The 17,870-nt window shown below is 50.8% G+C and overlaps 1 protein-coding gene across 2 annotated transcripts in view; it reads left to right on the top strand.

Moving 5' to 3' along the window:
- Window positions 1-7,496, top strand: part of TRPV4 (transient receptor potential cation channel subfamily V member 4) — a 33,406-nt gene extending 25,910 nt beyond the window's left edge. For both annotated transcript variants that reach the window (XM_009181679.4, XM_017946189.3), the window contains 4 exons: window positions 1,488-1,804; window positions 3,367-3,494; window positions 6,115-6,236; window positions 6,783-7,496. In XM_009181679.4, the coding sequence (XP_009179943.2) occupies window positions 1,488-1,804; window positions 3,367-3,494; window positions 6,115-6,236; window positions 6,783-6,940 (725 nt within the window). In that variant the 3' untranslated portion in view covers window positions 6,941-7,496. The remainder of the gene's footprint in view (window positions 1-1,487; window positions 1,805-3,366; window positions 3,495-6,114; window positions 6,237-6,782) is intronic.
- The last annotated feature ends 10,374 nt before the right edge of the window (window positions 7,497-17,870 follow it).

The raw sequence follows: 17,870 nt of genomic DNA, 5'->3' as shown, positions 1-17,870 counted from the left end.
GGATTATTGGGGGGAAGTGGAATTGTGGTTTTCACTAGGGAGATAGGGACAGGGTACAGCTTTCCCCTTCCAGGGATCACACTGGAAAAACTAGACAGTGTCGAGGATTCAGCAGTTTGGGATTCAGGTCAGCGATCTAGCCTTACTGCAGTCCTAGTTATTGAAACCGAGCAGAAACAAGGGTTAGAGTAGCAGCTGAGCAGTCAGCTCAGTCACAGGGCTTCTCCTTATAGGATGCACTAGATCTCGGTTCTGAGGCTGACATGACATAAACAGGACACACACGCTTCTCTTCCCACACTTTGGTGCCCATAGCAGACATTACTAATGGATCACAGAACAGTTTTTCTGGTGAGTCCAGACAAGGTCTCAGAATCCTTCTCTGTTGAGAAGGTGCTATACAACTGAAGAGCATTAGCATATGAGTTGAAATCTGCATACTCTGATCTCTGGTTGCAGGCAATATGACATTCTATGCCCCACTGACTGATGGGACTGAGCCTTCTTCATGCTCCCCTCCCTGGCTGGTTTAGGGACAGGTTGTTGCTGCCAAACTGTGTTGAGAAGGAATCTGAAGCTTCACCTGGGCTTAGTAGGAAAGGAGAACCATGATGAGTTTGAGATGTCTGGAACAGGAGAGGCCCCTTAGAGAACATGGCTTCGGGGACAGTCAGGACTGGTGCCTGGTTTCAGCCCCCATTTTTCCTCTCTGGGTTGGGGTGCAGTGGGAAGCTGTCAGAGAGAGAGTCTGCCCCTGGGAATAGGGACATTCCAGAGCCCCCAGTACCTCTAAGAATGGTAGGTTGCATTAGGATTTCCCAACACTATTGACATTTGAGACCAGATCATTCTTAGTGGCAGGGACCATCCTCTGCATTGCAGGGTGCTGGGCAGCACCCCTGGCCTCCACCCACCTGATGCCAGTAGTACCCCCACCCCCAGTCGTAACAACCCAAAATGTCTTTAGACATTGTCAAATGTCCCCTGATGGGGAAAACTGAGACCCTCCCTGGACTAGATCCTGAAAACCTCTTCCCTCCCAGTAGCAGGGAACCACCAGGTTGTGTAAGGAGGGGCGAACTGTCCCAGGTTGGAAACAGAGCAGGTCAAAACTCCCATGCTTTTCAGTAGTGAGATTGCGCCTGTGAGTAGCCACTGCACTCCATCCTGGGCAACATAGCAAGACCCCATCACAGAAAGAGAGAGAGAGAGAGAGAGGGAGAGAGAGAGAGAGAGAGAGAGAGAGAGAAAACCTCTTCCTATAAGCAAGAGTTTATGGAAAGAGCAAAGGCTTCAAAGGCTTTGGGATCAGGAGGACCTGGGTTTGGTGTGGCTTGGCTGACGTGCAGGGTGACACAGGTCAGTGTGTGGGCCAGAGTGCTCCCCTCATTAGGCCTCAGCTTTCCCCTCCAGCAAATGAAAATGACACCCTCCACCTCTGTGCGTGTCCTCACACTCAGCGAGTGCTACCCCCACCCCTCCCACAGCCCTGGTCTCCCTCCTGAACCCGTGTGCCAACTTGAAAGTGTGCAATGAGGACCAGACCAACTGCACAGTGCCCACTTACCCCTCGTGCCGCGACAGCGAGACCTTCAGCACCTTCCTTCTGGACCTGTTTAAGCTGACCATCGGCATGGGCGACCTGGAGATGCTGAGCAGCACCAAGTACCCCGTGGTCTTCATCATCCTGCTGGTGACCTACATCATTCTCACCTTTGTGCTGCTCCTCAACATGCTCATTGCCCTCATGGGCGAGACGGTGGGCCAGGTCTCCAAGGAGAGCAAGCACATCTGGAAGCTGCAGGTGAGGCCCCAGGGCCCCCAGCCCCATCCCACCGGCCACCCTTGTCCTTCTAAGGACACTCACCCGACTGGCTTCCTCGGCCTTCCATTCTGAGCAAGCCGTGTCTTCTCATTCTGCCTCCACTTCCCTGTCTGTAAAATGGGCATCAGAGGCTGCTGCTGACTTCCCGGAGCTGCCTCATGAATTTCGAGGTGGCTTCTTGCCTGGCCACCAGCAGTGGACTCAGATTCTCCTTGCGGTTCAGCTCACAGGACACAGTTGGCTCCACCCAGCATGACTGAGTGACTTCTGCCAGCTCAGAAAGTGCTCAGTGGCCATCAGCGTTTCAGCAGGTGTCCCATGCTGAGCCCAGGGGCAGCTTTTATGCTTCAGCACGCCAGCACAGGGATGTCAGCATTCTCACAGGGGTCTTTTACTAGCAACCGTGAGCATGCTTCTTAGAGGAGAAACCAGTGGGGACAGGGGCTGCCTTGGCCCCGGGGAGCTGCAGCCTTTACTTCCCAAAAGCTTTCTATACAATCCTGGGAAGCGCAGGCCCTGGGATCACAGCCCTCCCAGGCCAGGTGCAGCCTCCAAACCTGGTGTCCTAATAAACAGTGCTGCCCCATGGCCCAGGAATACAGCACCCATATTTTCTTTGACTGTACATTTCAGGAAAATGGTGCAGTGAAAAAAAAAAAGGCCCAAGGTTGTCCTCCCAGGACTGCGTCTGAGGGAAACAACTCCGGCCTGCTCTTAACCTTTATCTGTATTGCTTACTTCATTGGGCCTCAGTTTCCCCACTGGGCATTACAGGATGCAAACAGGGCATCCTGTGGGCTGGAGTGCAATGGCACGCTCTTGGCTCACTGCAACCTCTGCCTCCCAGGCTCAAGTGATTCTCCGACCTCAGCCTCCCAAGTAGCTGGGACTAAGGTGTGCACCACTGCACCTGGCTAATTTTTGTATTTTTTGTAGAGATGGGGTTTCACCATATTACCCAGGCTGGTCTTGAACTTCTGAGCTCAAGCGATCGGCGGGCCTTGGCTTCCCAAAGTGCTGAGATTGCAGGTGTGAGCCATTCCACCCAGCCTCAGACCATTATATTAAAAAAAAAACCAAAAAAACTGCAAATTTAAAAATTAAGAGTTTCCCTATGAAAATCCAGATTTCCGGCTTTTCTTGAAAAGTTGGAAGCCCCAGGCAGTGCAGGGTCCAAATTCCTGCCTGGGAGCCCTCAGGTGGGGTAAGTGGCAGCTACCCCCTTAAATGGGGGCATTTGCTCCCTGTTCGCCCCAGTCTCCACCCCTCCCTCATGTTCTCAGCACTGAGTGGCGACTGCTGTGTCAGTGTGATGGGGCTTGGACTGCAGCCTTTCTGCACCTGATCCTGTTTCACCCATTTGTTTTCCTGCCTGCCACCTGTGGGTGTTTGAGTTTATACATCCTGTGTCTAGGGGGCGGTAGGAGTGTAAATGCCTAGTTCTGGGCCCACCCTGGCCGCTTGTCTCATTTCCGCCATCAGAGCGGCAGGCGCGGGCTGTGAGGCTCACTGAGGTCCCTCCTGACCCTCCCTCTCCGCAGTGGGCCACCACCATCCTGGACATTGAGCGCTCCTTCCCCGTGTTCCTGAGGAAGGCCTTCCGCTCCGGGGAGATGGTCACTGTGGGCAAGAGCTCAGACGGCACTCCCGACCGCAGGTGGTGCTTCAGGTGAGGCTGGGGCAGTGGGGCCGGGCAGGCAGGGCGGAACCGTCCCCACTGGCTCGGGGCCCCTGCTGCTCCAGCGTCGTCTACCCATTGCAATTTCTGGAGCCACTGAGGCCCCAAGAGGCCCAAGCACAGTTTATTTCCACCAGACGATCTTAGGCAAGTCGGCCCACCTCTCTCAGCCTCAGTTTCTTCATCTGTGAAATGAGACAATGATCGCATGGGCTCCTAGGCTGGTGGTGCGGATTAGACAGGTCAGCACATGAGAAGTGCTCTGCCAGTGCCCGACGCGCATTGGGACACCACAGGCTCCCCTGTTCCTTGCTCAGCGGGAAGCAGAGACTTGGATGGTGGGTTCATTTCAGAGCATCACCCTCTATCTAGCAAACAGTGGGGTGGGCTCTAGTGCCTTGGGTGAAATGGGAAGCTGAGGAATCTGCAGTTTCCAGGGCTGGAGACCTCACCCAGCCCATCTGCAGAATGACTCTGTGTTCCAGAGGCACAGGGAGTGCCAGCTTCTTAGGTGAACCCCTTCATGAATCTTTTCTTTTCAGTTGATTCATTCTTTAAAGTGGTTGTCAGCATAAAGCATAAGCAGAATGTTGTTTGTTTGTTTGTTTTGAGATGGCGTCTTGCTCTGTCTCCCAGGCTGTAGTGCAGTGGCACGATCTCGTCTCACTGCAAGCTCTGACTCCTGGGTTCACGCCATTCTCCTGCCTCAGCCTCCCGAGTAGCTGGGACTACAGGCGCTCGCCACCGCGCCCGCCTAATTTTTTGTATTTTTAGTAGAGACGGGGTTTCACTGTGCTAGCCAGGATGGTCTTGATCTCCTGACCTCGTGATCCACCCATCTCAGCCTCCCAAAGTGCTGGGATTACAGGCCTGAGCCACTGCACCTGGCTGAGCATAAGCAGAATGTTTGGAGTCAGGCAAAGTCAGTTTCCTCGTCTGTAAAATGGGAACAATAACAGCACCCACCTCCTAGGCCAGCTGATCAGTTCAATTCCATTTTTTATGTTTGTTTTTAGAGGCAGGGTTGCTCAGGCTGGAGTGCAGTGGTGTGATCATAGCTGACTGCAGCCTCCAACTCCTGGGCTCAAGCAATCCTCCCATCTCAGCCTCCTCATGCCACCATGTCCGACCAATTTTTAATTTTTTTGTAGAGATGGGGTTCTTGCTATGTTGCCCAGGCTGGTCTCAAACTCCTGGTCTCAAGCGATCCTCCCACCTCAGCTTCCCAAAATGCTGGAATTCCAGGTGTGAGCCACCACCCCCAGCCTCTGTTCAGTTTGAATCCAAAGCTCAAATCCTAGCTGGGTGTGGTGGTTCACGCTTGTAATCCCAGCACTTTGGGAGGCCAAGGCAGGAGGATTGCTTGAGGTCAGGAGTTTGAGACACCCTGGGTAACAGGTGAAATCCCGTCTCCACTAAGAACACAAAAACTAGCCGGGCGTGGTGGCGGGCACCTGTGATCCCAGCTACTCAGGAGGCTGAGGCAGGAGAATTGCTTGAACCTGGTAGGTAGAGGTTGCAGTGAGCCAAGACTGCGCCACTGCACTCCAGCCTGGGGGACAGAGCAAGACTCTGTCTCAAAACAAACAAAAATGAATAGATAGGATAATATGTAAAAAATAAAAAAAGATAATATGTCAAAACAAATGAGTGGATAAACAAAATGTAGGTTATGCGTACAGTGAAATATTATCTGGGCCAGGCGTGGTGACTGTAGTACCAACACTTTGGGAAGCAAGGCAAGAGGATTGCTTGAGCCCAGGAGTTCAAGATTAACACAGTGAAACCCCATCTCTACAAAAAAATTTAAAAAATTTAGCCAGATGTGGTGGCATATGCCTGTAATCCCAGCTACTTGGGGGGCTGAAGTGGGAGGATCACTTGAGCCTGGGAGGTCAAGTTTGCAGTGAGCTGTGATAGTGACACTGCACCCTCGCCTGGGCAATGGAGTGAGACCCTGTCTCAAAAGAAGGATAAAAGAAAAAATTTCTGCTTGGGGAAATGGAAGAGTTTTGGAAATAGACAGCAGTGATGGTCACACAATGTGGATGTGCTTAATGCTACTGAATTGTATACTCAAAAATGATTAAGATGGAAATTTTGTGTGTGTGTGTATACACACACATACACACACACACACACAACCAATACACACACACACAAATACACACACACACACACACCCAATTTTTTTTTTTGAGATGGAGTCTCACGCTCTGTCCCCCAGGTTGGAGTGCAGTGGTGTGATCTTGGCTCACTGCAACCGCCTCCCAGGTTCAAGCGATTCTCCTGCCTCAGCATCCTGGGTCGGTGGGACTACAGGCCACCATGGGACTACGGGCCACCATGCCCCGCTAATTTTTTTTTTTTTTTTTTGTATTTTTAGTAGAGGCGGGGTTTCACCATGTTGGCCAGTCTGGTCTTGAACTCCTGACCTCAAATGATCCACCCACCTTGGCTTCCCAAAGTGCTGGATTGCAGGCATGAGCCACCACGCCCAGCTTTGTTATGTAAATGTTACCATAACAAAAAAAGGAGGGTGTGCTGGGGATGGTGGCATGGGGAACATCTCCGTGGGGCTCCCCATGACCCTCTGCTTGGGCCCCACCAGGGTGGATGAGGTGAACTGGTCTCACTGGAACCAGAACTTGGGCATCATCAATGAGGACCCGGGCAAGAATGAGACCTACCAGTATTATGGCTTCTCACACACCGTGGGCCGCCTCCGCAGGGGTGAGTGGAAGGGTGGGTGCAGAGGGGAGCCCCAGTCCCTTCTCATCACAAGTTTGCTTTGAGCAGTCCTGCTCCTTTCCGGGACTCGCTGTCCGTGTCTGCAGAATGAGAGAGTGTGCCCCTGAGTTTCCTCTGCTGCCCGTGAGTGCCTGGGGTACCTCACCTACATGGCTTCATCCTGGCCATCCCTACTGTTGACATGAGCTGGCCTGGGGAGGGAGGACGAGCTCCTCAGCCATGCCCATGTGGAGAAAACCTTCGTGTTTGTCCAGTAAGCCGTTAGCATGCAAGATGAAGCTGGAGAGGACACGGGCACTCAGGGCATTCGGCTCCAAGCTTGAATCCTGGTTCCTCCATTCTCTCCTGGGGAGGCACCTTGACCTCTCTTGAGCCCCAGTTTCAACCTCTGTAAAATGAGCATAGTCACACCCCCCCCCAACCCCTTCAGAGCACTGTGGAGTGCCCAGTACACAGTAGGCACTCAATATATGCACACTGTCTCTCCACCAACCCCCAACCCCTCCCTCTGATGTGCTCGCGGTGCAGATCGCTGGTCCTCGGTGGTACCCCGCGTGGTGGAACTGAACAAGAACTCGAACCCGGACGAGGTGGTGGTGCCTCTGGACAGCATGGGGAACCCCCGCTGCGATGGCCACCAGCAGGGTTACCCCCCCAAGTGGAGGACTGATGACGCCCCGCTCTAGGGACTGCAGCCCAGCCCCAGCCTCTCTGCCCATCCATTTCTAGTCTAGCCGCATTTCAGCAGTGCCTTCTGGGGTGTCCCCCCACACCCTGCTTTGGCTCCAGAGGCGAGGGCCCAGTGGAGGTGCCAGGGAGGCCCCAGGACCCTCTGGTCCCCAGGCCCTGCCTCCCCACCCTGGGGTGGGGGCTCCCGGCCACCTGTCTTGCTCCTATGGAGTCACAAAAGCCAACGCCAGAGCCCCTCCACCACAGGGTTCAGGCCCCTGCCCCTGCCCCTGCCTCTGCCTCTCCATTATTTATTTGCTCTGCTCTCAGGAAGCGACGTGACCCCCGCCCCAGCTGGAACCTGGCAGAGGCCTCAGGACCCCGTTCTGAGGCCTCTGCCCAGCCAAGCCCCAGCCTCAGCCTGTGCCTGAGCTGCATGTGCCACCATTTTTGGAAGCGTGGCAGCTTTGCAAGGGGGCTGTGGCCCTCGGCATGGGGCCGTGCCTTCTGTATGTTCTGTAGAGCGTCTGGGATTTGCTGGTGCTCAATAAATATTTTTTCATTGATGGTGGAGATGGCAGGACGATGGCGGGGGTGGGAGGGATGGTAACAGGCATGAGACTATAGCGAGGGAGATGGGAGAGCTAGGAAATGCCTGGGGGGAGCCAGGGGCAGGGGTGAGAGTGAGGGCAGAAGTGCTGACCTGGAGGCATTTAGAGTGTTGGTGGTTGGGGGCTGGACTGGGTGGTTGTGATGGTGATGGTGGCCTGAGAGGTGGCTGAGGTGGCTGTAGGGAAGGTGGGGGTGGAGGGAGGGGAGGAGGGTGATGCTGGTGGGGGTAATAATGCTGGTCAGGGAGAGTCAAGTTGGCAGGGCAAGAGTGATGCTGGTGGGGGTGACAGTAGTGCTGGCTGGGGGATAATGATCCCCGTGGAGACAGTACATTTGGGCAGCGGAGAGTAATGCTGGCTGGGGGTTGACGATGCAGGTGTGGGGGCTCTGCTGCTCATCAGGGAACAGTCATGCTGGGAGTGCTGCAGGGAGGGCTGTCCTGCAAGTGGGGAGGCGTAGCAGTGGGCGAGCCCGGAGTGTCAGCAGGGGTACTGGGTGTGCACGCGGGTTGCTGTGGTGAGGACTATGGTAGCAGGGGCACATTGGCAGTGCTTGTGGAGCTGGGGTGGGTGGGGGTCGTGGTGTTGCTGGCTGAGTGGGATGGTGCCTCCTTGAGGACTGCCTGCCTGTGTCTGTCCACAGGGCCGAATGCCACCTGGAGCTCTGAGCCATGAGCCAGAGGTGAGGCTGACCCTCTTCCCTTCTGTATTAGTCTGTTCTCACGCTGCTGATAAAGACATAGTCGAGACTGGGTAATTTATAAAGAAAAAGAGGTTTAATGGATTCATAGTTCCATGTGGCTGGGGAGGCCTCACAATCATGGCAGAAGGTGAAAGGCACATCTTACATGGCAGCAGGCAAGAGAGAAGAGAGCTTGTGCAGGGAAACTCCCCTTATAAAACCACCAGATCTTGTGACACTATCACCAGAACAGCACATGAAGGACCCGCCCCCATGATTCAATTACCTCCCACCAGGTCACTCTCACAACACGGAATTGTGGGAGCTATAGTTCAAGAGATTTGGGTGGGGACACAGCCAAACCATATCACCTTACCGGGGCAGCCATTAGCCTGGGGTCACACCCAACACCAATCAAGTTCTGAGGCAGCTCCAGACCTCCTGGCATGAGGAGGGACCCCACAAACACCCACCCTGCTGCCCCCACCCCAAAGCCAAGGAAGCCACAGCCAGCTAGAGTTTCCCATGGCCTCCCAGCTCCGGGTCCAGCCTGGGGCTGGGATCTCACATCCTTCTGAAGCTTCAGTTGAGAAGAGCTTGGGTCTGGGAGGGGACCAAGGCCAAGGGCAGCTGCAGTGGAAAATAGCACGGGGCTTGGGTTGAGCAGTCCTGGATTTGCATTGGCAATGGGTTATTTGGTTCAGGGAATGTTAGTTGAGTCACTTTACCTCTCTGGGCCTCCACCTCTTCATCTGTCAGAAGGGGAGAGTCAGTGGCAGGAGGGACATGAGTCTACCAAGCTCCATGAGCAGGAGGGAGGACTCAGATTATCACCAAGTCTGGCCAGGGGGCTCCAACCCCTGACCTCCTCCTACATTGCTTTCCAGGAGCAGATTGTACCCCTCGTGGTCCAGGGTAGCCCAATTCTTCCCAGGGCTCCATGATTTTTTATCTGTTCCCACACCCAGACGGGGTCCTCAGCCAGCGCTCTCAACAGGCATCCCCAAAGCCATTCTGGTTAGATGGGTTGTGTCGAAGGCTGCGCCTGAGCCAGTCCCCATGTCCGGGTGACCGGGTGCTTCCTGGTGAACCTCCCCAGAACCACAGGGAACCCCAGCTAAGAGTGGCAGCTCAGCTCTTCGGAGGCTGCAGACAAACATCTTTCCCTCAGGCCAGGCTCTGGGAAGGAGTAGCCAAGTGACTGAGCCCCTGGGGCTCAACTCTGAGAAAGGCAGTAGGTCTGGGGCAGAGAGAGAAACACTTTTCCTTTTCCTCTACTCTGATTGAAGTGAAAACTCTTAAGTTGTTGCTGTTGGGCTTTTCCCCTGGGTTGGTCAGAAGACAAAATGGCCACCTGGATCTTCCCTTAAAGCTGGTTGTTTGGGACAAGGAGGGGGCCTATTTTGCCTTGGGTGCCCTCGAAACAAGCAGGGATAGTGAGGGGGGGATGTTGGCATGTCGGGGAATGTCCTAGAAAGCTCTGGATTTGGGCCAGGTGCAGTGGCTCATGCCTGTAATCCCAGCATTTTGGGAGGCTGAGGAGGGCAGATCACCTGAGGTCAGGAGTTTGAGACCAGCCTGGCCAATATGGCAAAACCCCGTCTCTACTAAAAATACAAAAATTAGCCAGGTGTGGTGGTTGCCTGCCTGTAATCCCAGTTACTTGGGAGGCTGAGGCAGGAGAATTGCTTGAACCTGGGAGGCGGAGGTTGCATTGAGCCAAGATCTCACCATTGTACCCCAGCCTGGGTGACAAGAGCAAACTCTGTCTTAAAAAAAAAAAAAAAAAAAACCTCTGGATTTGGATTCAAGAGAACTGATTTGAGTCTTGCCTCAGGAACTCTTCTGGGTATTTGTGGGTAGATTAGAAATGCTCCGAGCCTCAGTTCCCTTATCTGGAAAGTGGGCACAGGCTTTGTGATGATTGAGTGATTCCTGGGACCCTTTAAATTCCCCCAGGCAGGCTGGGCATGGTGGCTCACACCTGTAATCCCAGCACTTTGGGAGTCCAAAGTGGGCAGATCACTTGAGGTCAGGAGTTCCAGACCAGCCTGGCCAACGTGGTGAAACCCTGTCTTCACTAAAAATATGAAAATTAGGTGGGTGTGATGGGGCACCCCTGTAATTCCAGCTACTCAGGAGGCTGAGGTGAGAGAATTGCTTGAGCCCTGTTGGGGGTAGTTGGGGGGACGGTGGTGGAGGTTGCAGAGAGCTGAGATTGCACCACTGCACTCCAGCCTGGGCGATAAGTGAGACTCTGTCTCAAAAAAAAAAAAAAAAAAAAAAAAATTCCCCCAGGCAGCAGTTGAATCATAGTCAATACCCAAATCAGTGAGGAAGAAGAGAGAATTGTGGTTGTAGTGTTCATATATTTATGTGATTTGGGCAGCAAGTAACAGAAAACTTCCACTGGCAGAAAAAAAAAGGATATTTATTGTGTCAGATAGCAGGATGTCCCAAGTTAGGGAGGATATTAAGGCTGGTTAATTCAGGGTCTCTGTGATTCATTAAGGACCCAATTCTGTCCCTCATGTATTCCTTCAGCATTTAAGTATGGATTCCAACCAGGCGTCAGGCTCTGTGCGAGGCAACGCAATGCCTGGTGTGCTGGCTTTTTCGTCACGCCAGCTTTCCTCAAGGACACAAGATGGCGCCCTTGATCCAGACATTACATCCAGATTCAGCCTCATTCAGTAGAAGCGAAGACAGCTCTTCCTTTCTCTTTTTCCCTGAAGTGTCCTAGCTGGCCTCTCCTCTTGTATTATCGACCAGAATTGTGTCATGTGTCCCACGCTTCGGCCAATCAGCAGGCAGGAAACAGCAATTGGCCTAAAGAAGGAGATGGCAATATGGAGGAAGGAAGTGACTCCAGCCGGGTCTGGGTTCTATGAGAAAGAGGATGTGGGAATTGATATTGCCTAGGCAACCAGCAGCATCTACTACAGTCCTTTTTTAAAATGTCCACCCTTCACCCCAACATTGTCACCAAGAATGGCTGTGGCTCATTCTGGGTCTGTGAAGAGGTCACTTCTCTAGGGGCAGATGGGATGGGCCTGCCAACAAAATCAAAACACCCTCCCAACTCAAAGAGACTCAGTAACTTCTAAGGTGAGTGTTTAATTTATTTTCATTATTTTATTTTATGAGATGGGGTCTTAATCTGTCGCCCAGACTGGAGTGCAGTGGCACGATCTTGGCTTACTGCAACCTTTACCTCCCAAGCTCAAGCAATTCTCTTGCCTCAGCCTCCTGAGTAGCTGGGATTACAGGCGCGTGCCACTATCTCCCAGCTAATTATTTTTACTTTTTTATAATGAAATAATTTTGGCTATGAATTTTCCTATGAGTACACTTTTAGCCCTATAGTAAGTTTTCCCAACTGTGATTTTTCTAAATATTTGATGATTTGGATATTGACTATGACTCAATAGCTGTTTGGGGGAACTTAAAAATCTACAAGTCATTGGTATTTTGTTTGTTCCAGTAAAATCTTAAAGATGACCTTTCCCAGTGTTCTCAAAGTGTGGGACATGCACTGGTGGTATGCCAGAATATTCTCAGGTGATACAATGGACATAGGATCACACTTAAAAAACCTATATTCTCTTTTCAGTTCTCTGTATTCCCTGACTGTATCAAGGTCTCAGTATGGTGCTTCTGTATTTAAATGCCTTCCCAACATTCACTAATCTTTGTTTTCAAATAGAGAGAAGCCTTAGGCTCAGAACCTCTGGAAGGACATGGTATCTAGGAAGAACTTAAAAACATTTTTAGTGGCTGGGCATGGTGGCTCATGCCTGTAATCCTAGTGCTTTGGGAGGCCAGTGCAGGTGGATCACCTGAGGTCAGGAGTTCAAGACCATAAGGACTCAGGAACTACAAAAAATAAAATAAAATTTAAAAATCAGCTGGGTACAATGGTGTGCACCTGTAATCCCAGGTACTCAAGAGGCTGAGGCAGGAGAATCACTTGAACCTAGGAGGTGGAGGTTGCAGTGAGCCGAGATCGCGCCACTGCCCTCCAGCCTGGGTGACAGAGTGAGACTCTGTCTCAAAAAAATAATAAAATAAAAAACATTTTAACTTCATCTTATTTTTAGAGTAATAAAGCCTTTTCTTTATGGCAAACAATACAGTTTTCTAGATAAAGTAGTGGTCTCAAGTGTAGTTTACAATAAAATCATTTAATAATAAAAATATAGCTTATAAAAAAGAATACTTAGATGATTTAAGGAACTATATTAAATGAATAAATGTTCATGGAGAAAATGATGACTATGTTCTAGAAATGACTGATATTTGGGAATTATTAATTTATCCCAACCCTATATCCAAGCTTGATCCCTTTTCACTACCAAGCCTACACCTCTCTATTTGCATACTTCCTGTGACAGGAGGTTCATCGTCTCTGAAGTCTGTAAAAAAGTAGCATCCTTAGTTTAGTATCTGATGCCCTTCTTCTTTCCCCTGCCTTGTGTGCCCTTCTCCAAGACTGAGCACTTTGGTTCCTTTAGCCACTCTTCAGGTTATCATTGCAGCTACCAGTTGTGGCGTGCCTACTGTGTCTGACACTGGCATTCAGTCTCTCTAAGACTGAGGAGGCGCGGACACTGCAAAATGTCACACAACTAAGTAGATGAAGTGGGATTTGAACCTGAGGCAGTAGTTCCAAAACCCCAGGCCCTTTGCCCACATGATCTCATTTCATCTTCTGTGTAATCCCGGAAGGTAAAGAATAAGAGATTTTTTTCCCTTCTTGAACAAGACACAGAGATGAAGTGACTTGTTCAAGGTCACCCAGCTACCTGATGAGTATGGATTTGAATCCAGATGTCATCTGACTCCAAAGATGCCAAGCTAACCTTCCTTTGCCATGAACTCTTACCATCTTCCCCACCCCAATTGCTCAGTTCTGCAGAAGGTGTCTTCTGTCTTTTTGAAGGTAAATACTTCCAACAAATGATAAAAATTCACCTGCATTCACTGAACCCTTCGAGTGTCCCAGGCTTGATCTTACTTCTTCTATATATAGCACCTCATTGAAGTCTCACGGGGATTCTATACAGTTGGCACTCTTAATTATCCTTCCCACCCCGGCCCCATATTAGTCATGGTTTGGGGGGCACAGACTTGTGACAGCAAGTCTGAGTACACATTGGCTCATATTACTGAAAAAGACTAGGCATGTTTGGCTTCAGGTATGGCTGGATTCAGGGGCTTGAATGAGGTAATCAGGACTCAGTCTCTCTATTATGTGCCTGTCTCTCAGCTCTGTCTTCCTTTATGACAGCTTTCTTCTTAGGCTGTCCCAAGGTGTTAACCCCTGGAAGCTGCACACTGACATCCTACCAACTTAACAATCTTAGAGAAAAGAGCTTCTTGTTCCAATCATCCCAGCAAAGTCCCAGGTCCCTGACTCTCACTGGACCAACTTGGGTCATGTGTCCACTCCTGAACCAATCACTGTGGCTTGGGAAGCAGAGTGCTCTCTGATTGGTCAGACTTGAGTTCTTTGGCCATCTCCAGAGCTAGGGGTAGTTAGCTTCTCCCAGACCCAGGGGGCTGAAAGTGGGGAACGGCAGTGCCCTGAGCTAAGTTAGAATGTTGAAACCTGTGCTAGATGAAGTCAGCTGCCCCAAATCCCCACTCCTCCCTTTATCTGTGCCCTTTGCAGTCTAACTTTGTGATGTCCTCCCACCGTGGGCAAAGCATAATTTCCCACACCTGGGCTTGACCACGTGACTTGTCTTGACCAATGGGATGTTAGCAGACATGCCAGGGCCAGCCCTCAGGAAGAGGATAAGAGACACCCAGGCAACCTAGCTGAGATCAGAGCAACCCCGCAGCGGCATGAGAAATGAATGTTTTTGGATACCATGGGTTTTTTATTTTGTGTGTGTGTGTTTTAAGTGCAGGCAGCAATAGCTAATGGATACAGACACTAGAAGAGAGAGTAAATAGAACACGGGCAGGCCAAAAAAACTAAATGTCTACTATATTCCGTATTATAGATGAGGAAACAGGTTCAGGGAGGTGAAGCCTCTTGCCCAGGGCACCTGGCTGCTAAGCGGTGGAGTTGGGACCTGAACCCAGGCATTCTGTCCTCAGAACGCGTGCTGGAGAGAAAGCACTCTGGTCCCTGGGCAGTGAGAGGTAACGAGGCCAGACCACTTCTGCAGTGAAGGCCCTGGCTGTTGCCTGTCACTGTCACGGAGCTCTCAAACCTGTCAGCATTCACTGAGAGCCTCATACCCCTAACTTTATTCCAGCAAGGACTTCTTATTGTGCGCATGTATGTGTATTTAATAATGATAAGGCACTTGTATGTCATATTTGACAGGAGGGCTTTTTTCTTCCCAAGTTTAAAGCACTACTAGGAAAGAATTAGTGCTACTGGAGGCAAAAACAAAGGGACCCCATCAGAAAAGACAGTCTCTGAAACTCTGGGATCTTAATTGAACAATTACCTCTTATGCCTGTGAATGGTTCATTATTACATGCCCTGTTATTATTAGCTGTTATTATTGTTTTAGATGAATGCTGGGAATTTTGTTTTAATCAAAAGCCATATTCAGCCACACTGTTCATCTCCCCACAAAATGCACGCTTCTGACATTTCCGAATGTGATAATGTAGTCGGCAGTCAGTCCCTGCACCTCACCCAGATAACGGTGTACTTGGATCATTTCAGTTGTCTGGATGGAGCAGTTAAATACTCCAGCCTCTGTTCATACTGTTATTAATTTTTGGCTCCCTGGTGAAAGCATTTATATAATAATCTAGCACCTCCTTTTGTTCTTTAGGAATCCAGTGTCACTGGGGACAATGAAGTGATCTTTGTTCATCCCAAGCTTTTGAGATAGAAATAAGAGGGAGGGCAGTGATGGGCCAGAGGTCAGGATGGGAGAGGCACTGAGTGGTGGAGACCCAAGCCCCATGATTGAGGGGTAGAAGGCTGGCTCAGGAGAGGCCAGGCTGGGAGTCTTGTCTTCTTAGAGGGAATCAGAGAAAGGGGGAAGCAATATGGATAAGGCACCTGCCACGTATTAGATACCGTGCTCAGTGTTTGGCATTCATCATCTCAGGAACCATGCGCGCGAGCTCATGAACCAGTGTTTGTACCATCCTAGAAATCGTGCCTCCTCTTCCTTACAACGCCTGAGCCAGTCACCATGACTCTCCTTCCCTTGCCAGGTATTGGTATGGGAATAGTCATGTGACCCAGTTCTGCCCCATGAGACAAGTGGGGAGGTCTGCTGGGGGAGGGGGAATTCTGGGAAAAGTTTCTGGGAAAGTAAGAGAAATCTAGGGAAAGACTAGCCTCTCTGTTGCTGGTCACTCTTGCATCTGGATGTGATGCCTGGAACTGCAGCAGCCACTTTGTGCCCCTGAGGGGCCTTGACAGAACAGAAAGATGAAAAGGACACTGGCCCCTGATGACGCCATTGAGCTGCTGCATTAACCAACTGTGGGGCCACCCTGCCTTAAGGCTTTTTATGATTATTCCAGATAATAAATGTTCTTTCTCATTGGAACCAGCTGAGTCAGGGGGATTTTCTGTTATTTGGCCCAAATCATGCAGATACAGGTACAAATTTGTATCCCCATTTTACAGATGAAGAAAGTGAGGCCCAATCAAGTAAACGCCCATGGCTGAGGACACATAGCCTGGATGTGGTGGAGTTCAACCTTTCTAGGGGGTGGCAGGATTTTTTTAAAACTACTTAGTGTTTTTGGCCTTTCCAAAAAGCAGGCACACATTCCATTTCCCCATAGCAGCAGGCTGTAATGGCTTCTAACAGGTAAGGGCAGGAGAGGTTGGGGTTTGGAGCAGGGACTTAAACCTAGGTCCGCAGATCTCAGCTTAGGGTCTTCTTAGTACCTCAAGATTCTTAGTGACATTAGAGAGTCCCCGTTGCTGTTGGCACCCCTTAGTTTTGGGGGTACGCTCCCTGGATCCCACAGATCTGCCCTTGGCTAGCACAGGGTGGGGCTGCTGAGGTCCTGGAGATTGGTCACCAGGGGCCGCTGTTGTCACACTCAGGGGCCTCCTCAGAGGGGTTCAGAAGGAAGCTTGGAACCTGGGGATGTGGTCAGGAAGACCACCTGTGAGCGCCCTATTGGGTGTGCCCTGAGGGTTTGAGACAGGAAGTATCCCATCCCCACCCTCGTACCCTCACCCCAAGAAGGAGAGAAGGTGGTCTTGACTGCCTCTGGAGAGTTCAGGACCAAATTGCTGTGTGCCCTCAGGCAAGTTGCCTCCCCTCTCTGAACCTCAGTTTCCTTTCTTGCAAAATAAGAGTACTCATCCCTACTTCTCAAATGTGGCTTCCTTCTCTTCCCTGAGGGCCTCACCCTTCTTTTGTGCCTAACTCAATACGATGGACAGGACCAGTTAGGGTGTACTGGAAATGAGACCCAGCGACTCCAGGTCAGGGTTGGGTTCCAGTCCTTGCTCTGCCACATACTCATTATGAGTCCTTGCGGTGTAATTGGGGAAACTGAGGTCCAGAGAGGAGAAAGGACTTACCCATTTTCCCCAACTGCAATAAGAGGCAGGACTCAGTATTTCCTGAAGTCCTGTTTGTTCCAGGGGGTACAAATAGATGGAAACAAAAACTTAGGTGGTCAAAAAAGTTAGGGAAATGCTGGGTTAAAGCTAAAAGGGGGCCGGGTGTGGTGGCTCATGCCTGTAATCCCACCACTTTGGGAGGCCAAGGCAGGCAGATCACTTGAGGTCAGGTGTTTGAGACCAGCCTGGTCAACATGGCAAAACTCATCTCTACTAAAAATACAAAAATTAGCCAGGCATAGTGGCACATGCCTGTAATCCCAGCTACTCGAGAGGCTGAGGCAGGAGAACTGCTTGAACCTGGCAGGCGGAGGTTACAGTGAGCCGAGATTGTGCCACTGCAAAAAAGTTAAAAGGGAATCTTGCCTGCAGGATTTGTTAGTGTCTTTAATATGTTAATACGATTTGTGTATCTCCAAGAGCCGGGATAGGCATCTGTTTCTCAAACTCTTTTGACTGGAAAACCCACTTTCCAAGGTGACTTGGAAGTCAGCTGCACTAGGCGAGGATGGGAATACTCCATCTAACTTTGTTGTACGTCTTTTACCTAGCAGCTCTGTGCTACCCAGGGGATTTGACCACCCATCTCCTAAATTAAACCTCACATGGTACATACATTAAAATAGTAGCCTCATTTTTTTTTTTATTTTATAAGACAAGGTCTTGTTCTGTTGCCCAGGCTGTAGTGCAGTGGTGCGATCATGGCTCACTGCAGCCTCGACCTCCTGGGCTCAAGTGATCCTCCCACCTCAGCCTCCTGAGTAGCTGAGACTACAGGCACACACCACTACGCCCAGCTAATCTTCAAATTGTTTGTACAGATGGGGTCTCATGATATTGCCCAAGCTGGTCTTGAACTCCTGGGCTCAAGTGATCCTCCAGCCTTTGCTTCCCAAAGTGCTGGGATTACAGACGTGAGCCACAGCTCCCCATCAGAGCCTCAGTTTACAGCTGGGAAATAGGTGAGTCAGGAGTGATCACTTGCCTGAGGCCACACACACCTGCACACAGCCTCAGGATGGAACCAGTTCTGTCTGACCCTCAGACAACTACATCCCACAGCACTCAGAGGGGTCCTCTTA

Source organism: Papio anubis, chromosome 9, assembly GCF_008728515.1.
Source record: "Papio anubis isolate 15944 chromosome 9, Panubis1.0, whole genome shotgun sequence".
In the NCBI taxonomy this organism is placed as follows: domain Eukaryota; kingdom Metazoa; phylum Chordata; class Mammalia; order Primates; family Cercopithecidae; genus Papio; species Papio anubis.
Note: the sequence above shows the minus strand (reverse complement) of the source record. Positions and strands in the feature narration are given on the sequence as shown.